General features: G+C 36.7%; 1 protein-coding gene across 1 annotated transcript; it reads right to left on the bottom strand.

Moving 5' to 3' along the window:
* Nucleotides 1-7,246: 7,246 nt before the first annotated feature.
* On the bottom strand, nucleotides 7,247-15,220 carry slc13a5b (solute carrier family 13 member 5b). The gene is made up of 12 exons (XM_011482405.4): nucleotides 14,890-15,220; nucleotides 13,856-13,984; nucleotides 13,645-13,781; nucleotides 13,247-13,467; nucleotides 12,950-13,130; nucleotides 12,733-12,855; nucleotides 12,421-12,633; nucleotides 12,224-12,330; nucleotides 12,018-12,139; nucleotides 11,778-11,939; nucleotides 10,649-10,786; nucleotides 7,247-8,006 (listed from the first exon to the last, which is right to left on the bottom strand). Exons 1-12 carry the CDS (start codon nucleotides 15,187-15,189, stop codon nucleotides 7,881-7,883), a joined length of 1,959 nt encoding a protein of 652 aa, XP_011480707.1. The 5' UTR covers nucleotides 15,190-15,220; the 3' UTR covers nucleotides 7,247-7,880.
* Nucleotides 15,221-15,802: the final 582 nt, after the last annotated feature.

Genomic DNA, 15,802 nt, shown 5'->3' with positions numbered 1-15,802 from the left:
TGTGCCGTGGAAAATTGGCCTCATTAACTGATCTAACAACATTTTCCATCTCCAGGATATCAGCTCTGTGTTCATCCAAACAGGTCCTGATAAAACACTGAGTAGTTAGGAATATGAAAGATTGTAGCGTAAAGTGTTTTCGGAAAAGTCCCGCCCCTTCAACTGTTTCCACCAATCATTCTTGGAGGCTTAATCACATGTCATCAGTCTGACCAATCAGAAGTGGTTAAAGTCTTAACTTCCTTGTTCTGATTCTGCTCATAAAGTCTCTCAGTTCCAACAAAAATACCAGCTAAAGCTCGTCTTTAGCGGTGTAGCTTTCCACAGAATCCGGTATCAGACCATGGAACAAGTGAACAAAACAATGAAGCTCAGAGACGCGAGTCTGTTTAAGTTTTCCGGCTGTTTTCACTACATCTCCCATGATGCATTGGGATAAAGTGACAGCGTCTCAGGGCACAATGAATCTACGTACGTAGATCAATACAGATTATGAGTTTATCCTTTTTTTAAATTTTTGGATGCTGGTGTGCATGCCGGGGGATTTTTGTCAAGGTTAAAGTGTGCCGTGGCTCAAAAAAGGTTGAAAAACACTGCTCTAGTATATAAAATAATGATTCGGATCAGAGTAATAATGTGATGAAGCTGCACTGTGAAGTCAGCAAAACTGGATTATTTAAGTAGGAATGAAGTAAAATTGTTATCACTCATTTAATATTTGAGGCAGGGTAAGCTGAAACAGAGAAAACCTGGTTCCTCTTTATTCAACTGTGCTTGCAAAACAGAGAGCAAGAAAGAAGGAACAGATCAAAGTCACGATGGAAAATCTGAGGAGTTTGAAAAGTATTTGAAACTAGTATTTCTTCAGGAGTAAAGAAATACCAAATAATGGATGTGAGGGGAGAAGAAATAATTTATGCAATACAAGATGCTGTAAAAGGAAAACACGGGGGCAACCAGCTGTATGGCAAGATGACTAAGATTATAAAGCTATAAAGAAATAAGGATAGCGTGTGGAAAACATGAATTTGTAAAAAAATAATGATTAATGAACACCATTTTAAAAATAAATCCTACATTTAAAGTAGGCTAAATAATTGTTTTGAAGTTGTTTTGTAACTTTCAATTTTTCGTTTACTCTACTACTCTAAATTGGTTTAACATGTTGTTTTTTTGCATTTCTATTCCAAAGCACTGTTTATAGCAATTGCGTTTTAAAAGTTGATAAATCATCCTGATCCCTTGGTCTTGGAGTGATCGAGATGAAAACAGTAAAGGTATGTAGAAATAGCAGAAAACATTACAGAAGATTAAAATGTTTGTTGCCTGAAAATAGCTGCAGTTGGGAATGGTCTCCAGTAGGGGGCAGCAATGCACTATAAATAATTTAAACTGCAGAGAAAAGAAGGGGAAAAAAAGCAATGAGTTAAAATCACTTCATCCGTAACTCAGTGTTTTCTCATTATCATGGTTTGGAGCCTCATATATTTGCAAAACATTTAGTTTGATCACTCTCTTTGTCTTTTTCTTTGAACAACTATCCAGTCAACAATTCCATCCTGAATGTTATCATTTAGTTCTTACACAGTTAACACAGTTGTTTAAATTTATACAAATTTCAATCTCTTTTACTGTTAGTCTGAAATTTGTGCTCATGTGTTTGATGTTCAAGTAAATTAACTACAACATTGTAAAATTGCCAATGAATTCCTCAGCTAACTTTCTTATTTGACGATACTTAATATAACCAACAGAGGGAGCTATTCCACTGTTTCCCAACCCTTCTCTAGGTTTTATCTACTGACTCGGCAAAATACTGTCAATTGAAAATGAATTTATTTTAGGTGAGTGTTGTAGGTGAAACTCAATCTGTTTTCATCAGTATTTACAGAAAATAAAAATTAAAAACTAAATTTTTACTGAAAATTAAGTATTTTAGTTCAATGTAAAGAATAAGAAAATTAAGGTAAATGTCTCAAAGTATTGGTTATATATGTGGCTGCAGGCCAGTTAAAGTTGTTTTAGACAATAGAGTCAAGTGAATTTGGATTGCTTGTGCCATGATTGAAGGAAAGCAAATTAAATTTGTTTATGAGTAACATTAACCTCTTACGACCTGGTGTCCACATACGTGGATATCACATTTCTGGTTATATTACCACAGTAATTAATTCTGCTTAACTGGGGTCCTGTGACTACTTGGGTAGAGGGTTAGCTCAAATATTAGCTCAGGTCTTAACTTTAACTTTACTTATTTTTTGTTAAAGAGGACTTTAAGTATTTTTATGTTCAGATGAACATTTCTAAAACCGTCAGTGAATTTTTCTGGGTGAAATCTGTGTCAAACTGTAAAAGTTTCACAATTGCCTCTAATTCATTGATTATTAGGATTTGTCTCTCAGAAAGCTTATGTGAATGTAGCAGTGTAATGAACGTCTGTCCAGATCTGGACAGACGTTCATCACAGGGTTGCTGGAGCCTATCTGCAGGCATAAGATGGCGCGTAATCAACGTCAATAGCTGTAATGTTTTTTAAATTTTTCTTTCTCAAAGCAAACTCCTTAGAGAAACATTCAAGCTATAGCTTAAAATCCGCACCATGACTTTGCAGAATTTTGTGACACAAAACCTTTTGACAATAAATTTTTCAAAATGTACTATTGCATTTACAAATTTACATGCACATTGTTTTTAAATCGATATTCTACAGAATGCAGAAGTTGATCTTGGGTTGATTGAATCCTCAAACAAATCCTTTGTTGAGCTGCCTGGATGTTGTTGTCACAAACTGTGGATAATATTTTCACCATGATATTTAATGTAGCAACGTAAAAAAAGAAAATCACTCATTGGCCTTTTTTACTTAGCATTGTGTTGTCCAGCACTGACAGATAAGTGAAGGAGACTTTGACTTTGAGGACCAGAATGTTAGTTCTTTGCTTTACTGGGCACGTTGAAATAAAGCCAGCAACTTTAAACTGCCAAAATGTAAATCTAGGTCTGGGTTGGTTTTTCATTGTCAACTAAATTGTCAATTGAGAGTTTTTGGAAAGGGACACAATAGTAGGGTTGCAGTGACTCAACCTCTTATTACACCTAAAAATGTCCATTTTGTGAGTGAAAGAACACATGTACTTGGGTTTCTAAGTTTCTAAGAGTCATCCCGCTTCACGACTTTGAACATGTGCAGTCCATGCAAGTGTCTAAAAATAGAGGATTTGGACTTCTGGGTAGCTTTTTTTGGCAAAAGACAATTTCTTTATGACCTTGAGGTAAAATAATCCTTTAAAAAGTCAGTCCTGCAACATATTTCCCATTGATGATGATGTCAAGTTTGATATTGTTTCAGTAAAGACGGTTACATTTGGGAAAACATTAAGACAAAATGAAGCAAAATAAAGAACTGCTGACATTTTTTCAAAATGTAAAAGTAAATGGTTAAAAAAAAACATTCCATTTCTGGTAAAACAGGTTCTGTACTGATGTGAACCGAAATGCCACACAGGGAGGAAAAGGCCACTTGGCCCTTGGAACGGACAGCAATGAGTCTTAGATGCACACAAATTTATAAGGTATTATTTTGTGGGATACGGTGTGTGATCTGATGAAACTAAAACCAAACTTTCAGTTACAATTATCCCTGCCACGTTTTGAGAGAAAAGAAGACAAGTTTGTCTTTTAACTTAGTTTCAAGCTGGCTGCTTCATAGAAGAAGAAAAAAAAAACACAAAAATTGAAGCAAAATCTCAGTACAGCAGACAGAAAGGTACAACTTGAGCATAGATTATCCTTTCAGATAAACATACCACTAAATAAGTCCACCTTAACACCTGTCTTCAGTACTGAACCCGATTTAGCTTCACCTGCTCTGTCTGAAGAATCGAGTAATTGGTTTTTGAAAAGTTTTCAACATGTAATTTGGCTAAGATAAAAGAGAAAAAATCTTATTTAAATAAGAGATTAAATGTGTCTTTGTTTTGGAAATTTCTGGTTAAGAACTATTTCTTTAGAAGACACCATGATGTGCTTGGATTTAGATCATATCCAAGAACCCTCTGTTAGTGAGAAGAAACGTGTTTGAGGCGTTTCTGATTCTGTACAAACAGTCAAAGGTCATTTTTGTTTTGTGATATCTTGATTGGACCACAATTACTCATCTAAATAATCTAAGCCAGGGCATAAACCAAATAAACAATTTCTTTGTATGTGACAGTATCTGTTAGAGTTCTCAGATTTAACTTTGGTAATTAAAGTTTTTTTTGTTTGTTTTTTTTCAAAATACAAACCTGGAAAGTCTGACTTTTTTGGCTGTAGATACCCACTTTTGCTAATATACGAGTAAATGGAGTACAATTTGGTGTACCTTTTTTGATTTGGTGCTGTAGAAAACTTTAATCTGCAAGAGTCATTTTACATTTAAAATAGTTATTTTTCATATCTACGAAGAGTTTCTTAAAGAAAAAATGTAATTCTATTGTTATACCAATAAGCAATTAAAAATCCTACAATGTGATTTCTTGGATCTTTTTTCTTTACATTCCGTCTCTCGTAGCTGGATTGTACCAACGACCTCTGATCTGTTTAAGTGGAACAATCTACAGAATCAGTGACTGACAAATATTTTTTGTGTCCCTGTATGTTTATACTTTTTGATAACTAAATCAAATATTTTTATTTATGCATTTATAAAGAAATTATTTTGAAGTTGATGCTTTTAGAACTACTCTTAGATGTAAAGAAGCAGAAGTTTATTTGGAAGGAACCAAAGACTGCTTCAAAAGCGACGTCTGAATCCATTTCTAAGACCACCAAGCAGAGCTGACTGTGATGAGAGTCCTATCAGGTGACCACAATGCTCTGCTTGAAATGCCATAAGGAACAACAAAGTCATTATGATCCATCTTGTGAAGGGACGTAAATGTCTAGATCAAATTTCACTGCATCTTATTCAGCAGGAGAGTAAATGACTGACTGACTGACTGACTGACTGATCCCCACATGGCTAAAAATCTGGATCATGTTAATCCCTGTGACAAACCATGCAGAAAGAAGTTTGCTTCATTTGCAAGAAGCTACAGAAATATCCATTTCCTATGAGAATTAAAGCAATCATAAACTGAGTTTTTAAAAAATTTCATCAAAACACAACCTCTTTGATTGATGAACTCTTTGTGATGGATAAAGCCAAAATGTTTGTTTGCAACCATCAGCCTGTCGAGGCCTAATCATTTACGTGTTACATCAATGAGGAAAAAGTGAATAAAGACAGCAAAAGCGTGCAGGATGTGTATGAATGCACTTTGGTCCAAAAAGTGTAAAGAAAGAGTTTCTGTCCCCCTACTTAGTTATGGGATACTCCAATTGCCCAGCAGAACTAAGTCTGCTAGGGAGGCCTGATCGTATCAGACAGAGTATTGTACCTCAGTGTAACTGAAACACAAGTGGCAGAGAGCCAGTTTTGTCCGGAAAAAAAAAGTTGGTCAACAAAAAAAAAAAAAAAATCTGCTTTTCAATGGATTTGAATTCAGAAGTTATCATTTTTTTCTAGAAAAAAAAAACAGGTCATTTAAAACGTTTAAAATTAGGGCATGTATTTCTAGAGCGATGCTGCCTTTGGCTGATTGACATAAAAAAAACGTCTGCAAACGGAGAGCTCTCACCAAAATGCATTACAAAAACAATACATTCCTTTAAAAAAGTAATATGTTCTGCAGAGTTTTAACAAAAAAAAAGCAGATGAAAGTTCAAAAAAAGAAAAACTGGACAAAATTTTAAAGCATGTTTGTGTTAAAAAGTGAGATTCTATTTGTAGTGCAAAGTTACACAATGTCAAGGGGAGCAGAAGTTCAAAACAAACCTTTGCCAGAGCTCCACTCCGTCTTTATGTGAAAAAGTAATTCATTAAGCTTGCATACATGCTGACTCAGCAGGCATGGTGTTTTATTCATCCCAGAAAAATAGCACACTATTTTTGGGGTTTCGTTTGGATACATAGCTTAAAAAAATTATATCTATATATATATAGATACATATATATAGATATATATACAGAAGAAAAAATGTGGGCTATAATACATGAAAACGAGCTTCAATTGGATAATGAGTGGGTTGCACAGAGTCAGCAAAAAAGAGAAAGGCACTGTAATTACATAAAAGCTCTTCCCTCTGAGATCCAAGATCATAGTCATCTGAAATGCTCTATGCACCCAACTGCTCGTTAACCAACAACCATGCAACATTTTAATAGTCCAGCAGGAATGAGGTCAGAACTTTGATGTGAAGTTTTTTGTTTCTCCTTCCTAACTTGGCTTGGATTCCTTCAAGCTTCATCCCAGATTTAGCTGGTGGTGTAGTTTAATCATGGTGCTGATGCTATTGTCTTCCATCCTCATCTCTATTTCATCATTGTGAGTGAACATGACTCAAATAGAGGAATTAAAGATGTTTTTTTGGGGTCTTTCAAATGCAAACTTGTGAAATATCATCTTTGACGAAAGAAACATCCATTTGTCCTTGCTGCATGACAGTGACATTAACCTCTTGCTAACGTGGATTAAGTGAGGTGTTTCAGGGCAGGATCAATGTGGCTTTCCGCACTGTATTTAAGAGATTACACCAGATTTTTCCACCAGACAAGTGGTCAGTGAACAAGGGACAGGGACCCACAAAGCCTTAAAAACACAATACTCATGAGAAGTTGAGAAAGACATGAATGCTATGAAAGTGAGATCATCTTGTTTTGGATGACAGTTGTGCATTACCAGCAAAGGATGAGCTTTCTTGAAATCTTTTGTTCAAACCCCTAAAAATGTTGAAAATCCTGTGAGCAACTGATGTGAAATCCGATTATTTTTCAGCCGCGTTTTGGATCATTTCAAACATTGGATATTGCTTATTAGCTAAAATCATGCATAAATTCAAATTGCAGTATACGGATGTGTTTTTTAAAAAATGAAACTATAAAATTGATATGAAAGGTATGTAAACGTAAAAACTTTATTTTTTCTCTTTTTTTATGCATTTCTCATCTTTATGAGTATTTAACACAATTTAATTGCAAAAATGATGGGTAGCTGTGAGATGCAGTGTTCAAAGGTCAACTCCAAAAGTCTGTGAGGTCAAGAAACCTTCCAAACTGCAGTTAAGTTTTAAATAGCGTTGAAAAAGACTTTAAATAGAAAACCGAATAGACTGCTCAATCTATATATGACATCTTGTATAATTGCCTAACACTTAGTGACAGTCATAAACATGAATCATTTTCTTTATTTTACACCAAAATACGGTTTAAAAACCTATTTACATCATTTTGGTAAAATAATCATTTTTTTATTGCATTTGTCAGTTTTTTTCTATTACCTGTCATGCATATCAGATTGCACAAAAGTAAAAAAAAAAAAGAATTTAAGGTGAATTTAAAAAAAGTGAAGCTGTTAGATGTACATCATGATTTGATAACATTCCAATGACTACTTGTATACAAAACAGACATTTTCCCTGGCTTAACACCTGCTAAAAATTGCATTTGGGTAATGCCACTAAAGATTTTTTGTTAAAAAAAACAACAAAAGAACAAAAACAAGTCCTGAGAGTACAACATGGGGCATTACGAACCTTTTCCAACAAAAACTACAGTATTTTACATCATAATTACAAAACAAAATTGATGGAATCTTTATAATTTTCTTACTACAACTTTTACTCACAAAACCAACCAATTAAAGCATTTAAACTCCAATCTAATGTGTAAAGTTCTATGCGTTTTGACACTGTGACTGATCTTTGTTTATCTGTAGACTTTTGTTTGGTGACGGTCGATAAGAAGGGCAGAATATGTGATCATCTTTATCAAAAATAAAAAAACATTTTTAAAAATCCGCTCAGACTCCTGTGACGTTGGCCCAAGCAGGGAAAGTGTCCAGGTGAAACATGGCTCTACCCCAGCTGTTAATCGCCAGTGTAATACAAAGGATCCCAATGATGTTCATGACTATCCCTGTCTTGGCCTGGTGAAGAAGAAAATACAGTTATTTAAAATCCTTATGCCAATGAAATGAAGCGATTGTGTTAAAAAAAAATGCTTTAGTTTTTCACATTTTTATGCAATCTTTTTGTTCAACCCTTGAAATAAAAACTGAAAGTCTGAACTTCAATGGCATCTGAGTTGTTTAATTTAAAATTCACTGTGGTAATGTACAGAAACTAAATGGGAAAAAAGGTGTCTCTGTCCAAATATTTATGGTCCTGACTGTATTAAAAAAAAAAAGAAAAATATGACATTTTTCTTTGGAAGGTTGGTTTGCAAGTGGCCCTCTTATTCAGTTTTGTTATTTTTGCTGGAATGCACTTGGAAGTTACCAGTGCCAATTACAGCCCAACCTTTGCCATTTAAAAGAGGATTGAGCTTTTAAATCAGTGAGCAAATCATGACTTAAGACCCTTGATTTTTTTAAAATGCTTTTTTCCTTTAGCTCTTAGGACAGTGAAGAACTCATTCACAAACTTGCTTCTAAGAACAAAACCCCCTTCTGACAGCTTTATCTTATTTTTGTTTTCTCCCAAATGTCGGCATTTTCCACGTTTTGCTGTTAGCAAAGACCAAAATCTTTAGTCTTTAATATCTTTAAAAATCTTTAATAAAAAAGGTTATTAAATAATGATGTACAGTGTAGCACATTTTCAAAGTAACCTTTACACACGTAAATGATAATATGTTGTTGAAATTCTTTGTTGCTGTTTTTTATCATGTTAAAATAACCATAATCACTGTTATTTAAGGTGTTGTACTTGTTATGACTTTTACCATGATAACTATTTAGATGGAGAATGTTTTTTATAGATGTAAAATATATTATACATTCCTTGCTGTTTCCAGGATTCAATAACTATGACTAAAGTGGTTACGGTATAAGGAATTCTGACATACTAATGCATGAAAAAAGCACCAGAGCAATTAATCAATTTGTTCTTATTGTGTGTTTTAATCTGCAAATGCAAATTCGGGCATTAACATGAACTCATAAATGCCCCATTGGCTGACATGAGGGATAAGAGCCATAGTTGTGTTAGGTTTTGGTCAATTTCAAAACAAACGGTTGTGAATTTTAACACTTTATTTGCTAAAAAGGATCCGTGGTTTTTCACCTCGTTGGTTTGATGGTTGAGTCTGTTGGTCAGTAAAGCTGTTGGAAGTATGACCAAAAATTGGCTTATTTTATTGAATGTGAAGCAGTCAAAATGTAAAGTCATTCACAGATCACATTACTGTTTAATAAATTAAATTAACAAATTAAGAACATTGAATTAAATCCAAGATTAAACAACAAAAATGTGCAACTCTTCTCATTTTGGCTCCCAACTTTTAAAAAATTTAGAAATTATTGTAAAATATTGCTTTATAAAAAGACCAGACTTTGCACAGTGGTTAGAAATGCTAACTGAATCAAACACTGATGTGTTTACACATGGATTGCTGTTTACACGTCATTGATGTTTGCTGCCTGACAGAACAGCTTCCATGCATTCAGAAGAAAAGTCTTGTAGTGCATCTGTTTTCTGTATTTAATTGATGTCTACGGTTCTTATTGTTTCTGATAAGTCAAAACTTTTCTGACAGAAAATCTTCCTATTTTTTTTATTTTTCAAATTCAGATTTGCATGCTGTAGGACAAAGCAAACCCTTAATTGTTATATTTGTCACTGTTTAAGGGTTAATGGATGTGACAAAGCACTAATCAGCAGTTTCCTCTGGCAATGACCACTGGGATGGCCAATGAAACTATAAAAGCCCTTTCTGACCCTCCAGACAAAGTCCTGCATATTTCTGCTGTAGTTGCATTCCATTGATTCTTGTTTGTAAAATTGGGGTTACATAATTGACCAAATACACACCATCGAAAGATCTTAAAAAGAGGCCAATTTACTTTGTTGAACCTAAAACCATTTTGCATTCAGCCATATGGTTAAACCTCATCAATGTGTGGACTGCAGATAAATCTGAGAGGGAGGCAAATATGAAAGGTAGAATCAAATCTATCTTCACTCTGAAGCAAAACTAAGAATCTGCAACTCCAGGTCCATGCCTGCAGAAGTATGTAACTGGGTCACCAGACAGTTTGAGCCTCTGTGCATAGTTTGGATGCATTATTTTATTGTTTACATTATTGCAGAATGCCATTCAATGCACACAAAGTAAGTTTGCAATTTGAAAACAGACTTAAATGAAGAAATTATGACCCAGATCATAGTGTTAGCTTAGCTTCATTCTGTTATTTTTACATAGATTCACTTTTTGTTTGCTAATTTCCCTTTAAATGTGTGTATTAAAGTCTTTTTTTATTTGAAGGTGTTTAGAGGACAAAGGTTGGAGACCAGAATTAAAAATCTGAGGAAAATGACTATTTATGAGACAAGAATCAACAGTTCTTGATATTTGCCATGTTTGTTTTTTAAGTCTTTTGTTTTGGGTTATTGAAGCACTCTCACTGCGTTTCTTTTTCCAACTACAAAAACTGGCAACACCGATTTAACGTGAGCAGTGATGACAAAAGTACCTGTTCTGTGATTATACAGTGGAAATAAAGTCTCAGCTTTACACACTGTCTATGTAATTTACATAATAACCCCAACAAACCCCTGCAGCACTCACCATGTCAGCAACTTTGAGGTAGCCGTAAGAGAAGACGATGGCGTTTGGAGGTGTGGCAACAGGCAACATGAAGGCAAAGGAGGCACCCAGAGTGCAAGGCACCATGACATACAGCGGATTCATTCCAATGGACTGAGACTGCAATAATTACAAAGGAAATTTCATCTGTCTAAAGCATGGATAAGCATAGATGTGATCACAAAATCCTCCACTCGATCTTTTTTGGCACTATGTCATAGGTCACAGGAAGGTGTGCAGTTCTGCGCAGAGACTCTTTATGGGTGGGTGTAATTAAGTTGTAGTTGTAGCAAGCCTGGCACTGAGGCATGACGTTTGAAATAGAAAAACATTGCACGTGCAGCGATAATGGCAGACTTCAACTGTGCATAGGACATGACTGTGTAGAATTTGTCTCTAAATTACATATCCTGTGGCATGAGGCTTAAACAAAAGCACTATAATTTTTGGCTCTTGGGGTAAACAGAGGGGAAAAATACTAAACTTTATATTTTGTCCCTTTTAGAGTGTAAACTGTGTGTCTGGCTGCCAAAATTGACACTCAGTTGATTTCAATCGACAGAATATAACACAAAACATTTCACTTGTTAAGCTCTAGTTTAGATCTATGTGATCAAATGACCAATCCTACTACTATTTTATCTCCTGTATTCTCATAGCACCACTTTGCTTGGTCATGTCCTCAGCAGTCTGTATAAGCCTATGAGCCGCTGTCTTTTGTAATCCGTCTTTGGCATTCTGCATGGTGCTCTACAAGTGGGCACAGTAATGCCATTATTCAGCAGCAGTGGGGCAGGCAGTGGCACAGGCCAGCGAGGCGCATCGGTGTATTTGGCAGTTTATTAATGGAAGGAGGGGCCCAGTGAGGAACCAAACATATCCAGCTTGAATGACCACAAAGTGAGTAGCCAAACATGAAAGAAGAGGCCAGCTCTCACTGGGAATACTGTCAATGCTGGACTCCAGTTGGTGAAATCTATTATGGTGGCTTTACTTTAAGGAGCAATTCACCTCACTAGATCAAATTCCTCAAAGATAATTCTCTTTCTCCTACAGATTCTTGCCTTCTTTTTCCTGAACAAACACGTGTTTTAAAGATTCTAGCTCTTACCATTGAGGCAAGGACTGGTAGGAAGAGAGTCGCCGTGGCCACATTACTCGTGCACTCTGTGAAGACAGCAATAAGCAAACATAAAATGATAGCAATTCCCCATGGAGGGATGTTTTGGAGGGGTGTCATCTGATCTCCCATCCACTTTGAGAGTCCCGAAACCTGAAAACAGCATAACAATATACAGTGAAGTAAGATTTGATGCCGTAAGAAATATAAGCTGATGTCTCTGCCTCTTACTTCACTTCCTTTGGCCAAAGCAAATCCTCCTCCAAGAAGAAGTATGATGCCCCAAGGCAACTTTTTTTGGGCAACTTTCCAGGTGAGGAGACGTGGTGCGGAGTTAACAGACTGATGAGGGGCTGCAAGTCCAATGAACCAGAGTTTATACTATTTTTATTCACACTTGGATGCAATATTTTGACTCTCTTAGGCCTGCAGCTGACCTGTGTTAAAGCTTCGAGACCTCCAGCAACAGATTCGGGGAGGTTCAGAGGGAAAAACAAAGAGAAGGACGGCTACAAAGATTGCAACTGTGGCATCTGTCACATACCTGACAAATGGGGAGAACAAAACCACTTTTTTTAGGAATTAGATTCATACAAATTGTGCAGATTTGAGGAAAAAAAGTGAGAGTACAAACTCTGCTTCGGAGTTGAAGACATAGGTTGCCCAGCCGGCTACAAAACCTGGATCTCTTGTGAACCACAGGACAACAAGCAAAGAGAAAAGAGCCAAGACGCTAATCTCTCCAAAGGACATGGGCCCCAGCAGACGATGCTGATCTCGAAGGAGGTTGTAGATGGCGATGTCCTTCTCGGTCTTCACACTCCCACAACCCCATGTCTTCTTCAAGCTAAAACGACCAAACAGCATCAAACTGTTGTTGCACTAACTAAAATGTCTCAATGCAGATTTGAGTCCCAGTCTCTCTGTTAACAACAAATAGACTCACTTGAATCCCATGTATACAAACTGGAGCCAAAGCCAGGCCAGCGTGAGCATGAGGATCATATTTGGGAAGGCAAAGCCAAACCAGGAGGCAAAGTTAATTACATCCCCATTTTCAGGAAACAGTCTAATAAAGACAAAATTTGTAAGTAAATTACTGAAAATGCAATTCTGTAAAATCCCTAACTATTCTATTTGCAAGTAATGAGTGAAAGACTTACTGGTTCATCTGGCCCTTCAGCACCAGATTAGGACCAGTTCCTGTCAATGTCGCAGTGCCTCCAATGCTGGCAGCATAACAAATGCACAGGGTCATTCCTTTACACATTTTCCGCCTTTCTGCTGCCTCCTTAAGCTTGGTAAGTTCTGCTGAAGCATCTAAGAAAGTCACCACCACTGGACCTTAAAACAACATGTGAAGAATGAGCAGATCAGTTATAGTTACTCAATGTTTCTGCATTTTTCTTAGCTACTTTTATCACATTTTTAATGCTGGACTTGGAGATTTCAAGGCTCACCTTGACCCTCATTCTGCTTCTCTGTCTGTGTAGAAGATTTATTGTCAGTGTCTGATATCTGGACCTGTTCTTCTGAGCAGAGGATCTGGGGAACTTCTGTCTCACTGCTGTTGAGCTGTTCTAGCACTGCTTGGACAATAGGCACCATCATGGCTGTAGTAGCTGTGTTGCTGATCCACATAGACAAAAATGCAGTAACACCCATGAAGCCCAGCATCAGCCTGTGAGGAAATTGAAAACATAGATATGTTACAGCTTTGAGTGGACTGACAGAGCAGATTAAAAACAACAAAGCTTTTTATTATACTGTCACACCTCGAACATTGCAGGTAATAACAGCTGATTAGATAACCTGAAAAATACGAAACGCAAGGGATATTTGTAGTAGAAAAACTCACAGAGCTGGACGCACACCAACAAAAAGCAGCACCCTCAAGGCAATGCGCTTGTGAAGATTCCAATGCTCCACTGCCACAGCAACCATAAGTCCTCCCACAAACAACAAGTTGGTGTCCTTCAAGTACTGCATGCCCACCTGTGAAGCATGATCACAGATGACAGAAATAAATCTTTGCACAAAAAATAAAAATAAAAAAATCTTTAACTTACGTCTTGGGACTCCATTATCCCAAACAAAGGGAACAGGATAGCTGGGAGGAGAGCGGTCACAGCTAGTGGCAGTACCTCTGTGCACCAATACACTGCCATCAAGATTATTATATAGGCACATTCTGCCTCCTGAATAAGAAAATGGGGGAAAGTATGCAGATAAATGTGCGACAATTTTGTCGCAACAACAAAATTACTTCACACATTCTTAAAATTCCTGCAATAAAAGTTTCTCAAAAGTTTATCTCAGATGGGTAACTTCCAAACCATTTTTATGTGGATCTTATGGTGGTTCAAAGAGTGAAGATAAGAGTCTAGTACTGCCATTAATTATTCCCAAAGCATTCAAGTGAGCTTCAGGATCTCATGTTTGTCATCAATCTCTATTTTAACACATATAGAATGCATCTTTTGTTCACCTATGAACTCTGTCGCTTATTTTGATGCTCATGATACTCCAAATGCGCGCCCAGTTTGCGCTCTTTCATGGCGACATGGAATTGCCTTTCCAGCCTATCATAACACGCTCGCAGCCTGTATGTTACATGAAGAGGTAACAATGTGGACAGAGCCCTTTGGCCGTGTGTTCCTACGCTGGACACGATTGTTCGTGTTAACACGGAGGGGTTAAAATAACAGGACTTACAGGGTGCGCATGCACCCGGCACAATTAAGCAGTTCTCACGCGCGTCCCTCCGCATGTACTGCGCACTGAGCTGTTAACAGGTGCAGGGGGAACTGTAAACAATGACCAAAAAGTTCCGAAAATGATTACAGGGAGGCTACTGTGTCGCTAAGATGGTCTGTTACAGTCAAATCTAATGTAAAGTTACACTGACAGTCGTTTTTACGCATTCAATATAACGCTTTGGCTCATATTTAAACGGATAAATAGAGTGCTGATGGAGTAAAGCCTTAAACAAAAACGGTAAGTATAAAAGACAAGAAGTAAATAATTTAGTTTGCTGACTTTTATCTATGTAAAAAAGTTTTTTCCCCCATTAAAATCGAATTCAGATCTTGCAGCAACATACCGGCGTCCCGATCACCAAAGGCAATGGAAGAAGGAGAAGTGGAGTTGAGAAGAGGATGAGCTCATTCTTGACGGCGCACAGATGTCTAAAAAACCCCATCCTGAAGAAAAGTGGATGAAAGAAACCTTCACACCATGGGTTGAGGTTTTGAGGCGCAGGGGAGAGCAGGAGTGGAGGAAGAGGAGGAGGAGGCAGTGTTTCTGCGAATAAAGGAGAGTGAAGGAGTCGAATCCCAATGAGGAGTGTGAGCAATGCCGTTGACGACGCATAAGGACTAACTGGCAGTGACAAACGGAACATGTACCAATGATTTTCTACCTTTTAGTATGTTTCATGTCAGAAACTGAGTTAAGAAAATACATAAACGTGTGATCATAGCATTTTAATTCCTTTAAACATTTCCTGTTGACTAAAATTAAGAAACATTACATTTTTGTTAAATCAAGGAGTTACAGTAAAAAATGTAAGGTTTTTTATTTAAAGTTTCACAAAAACATGTTTTACTTAAAAAAACACTATTTTATTCATTCATTCAATCATCCATTCATCTTCTTCCGTTTATTCCCTTTCGGGGTCACATGGCTGCTGGAGCCTATCCCAGCCACTTGTGGGCGAAGGCAGGGGGCATCCTGGACCGGTCACCATGACTGTCGCAGGAAAAACCCTATTTCAAAATATTAAATAAAAAGGGCAGGAATTTGATAGAAAAACTCTTCTATGTATACCCTACAACAGTAGAGTTAGTGTGTTTTTTTCCAAAACACAGAATGTCATGTAAATAACCATGTTGGTATTACAATTATTGTAGTTATTTATTTAGAAACTGGCTTCTAATTCCTTTTTGCCCAAATTGTCCAAAGAAAATCTGACAGGTTAAGGCAGTGTCCTCCCTGAAGAAGGATCTAATAGGAAA

Source organism: Oryzias latipes, chromosome 13, assembly GCF_053564925.1.
Source record: "Oryzias latipes strain Hd-rR chromosome 13, Olatipes_Hd-rR_3.1".
Classification (NCBI taxonomy): Eukaryota; Metazoa; Chordata; class Actinopteri; order Beloniformes; family Adrianichthyidae; genus Oryzias; species Oryzias latipes.
This window is presented reverse-complemented; position numbering and strand designations above follow the sequence as displayed.

Excerpts from the sequence above, each read along its gene's own strand:
- slc13a5b (XM_011482405.4), bottom strand. The coding sequence starts at position 15,189 with ATGTTCCGTTTGTCACTGCCAGTTAGTCCTTATGCGTCGTCAACGGCA. Across the intron at positions 13,782-13,855 it reads GGATAATGGAGTCCCAAGAC|GTGGGCATGCAGTACTTGAA; the intron begins GTAAGTTAAAGA and ends CATGCTTCACAG. Across the intron at positions 10,787-11,777 it reads TACCAGTCCTTGCCTCAATG|TCTCAGTCCATTGGAATGAA; the intron begins GTAAGAGCTAGA and ends TAATTATTGCAG.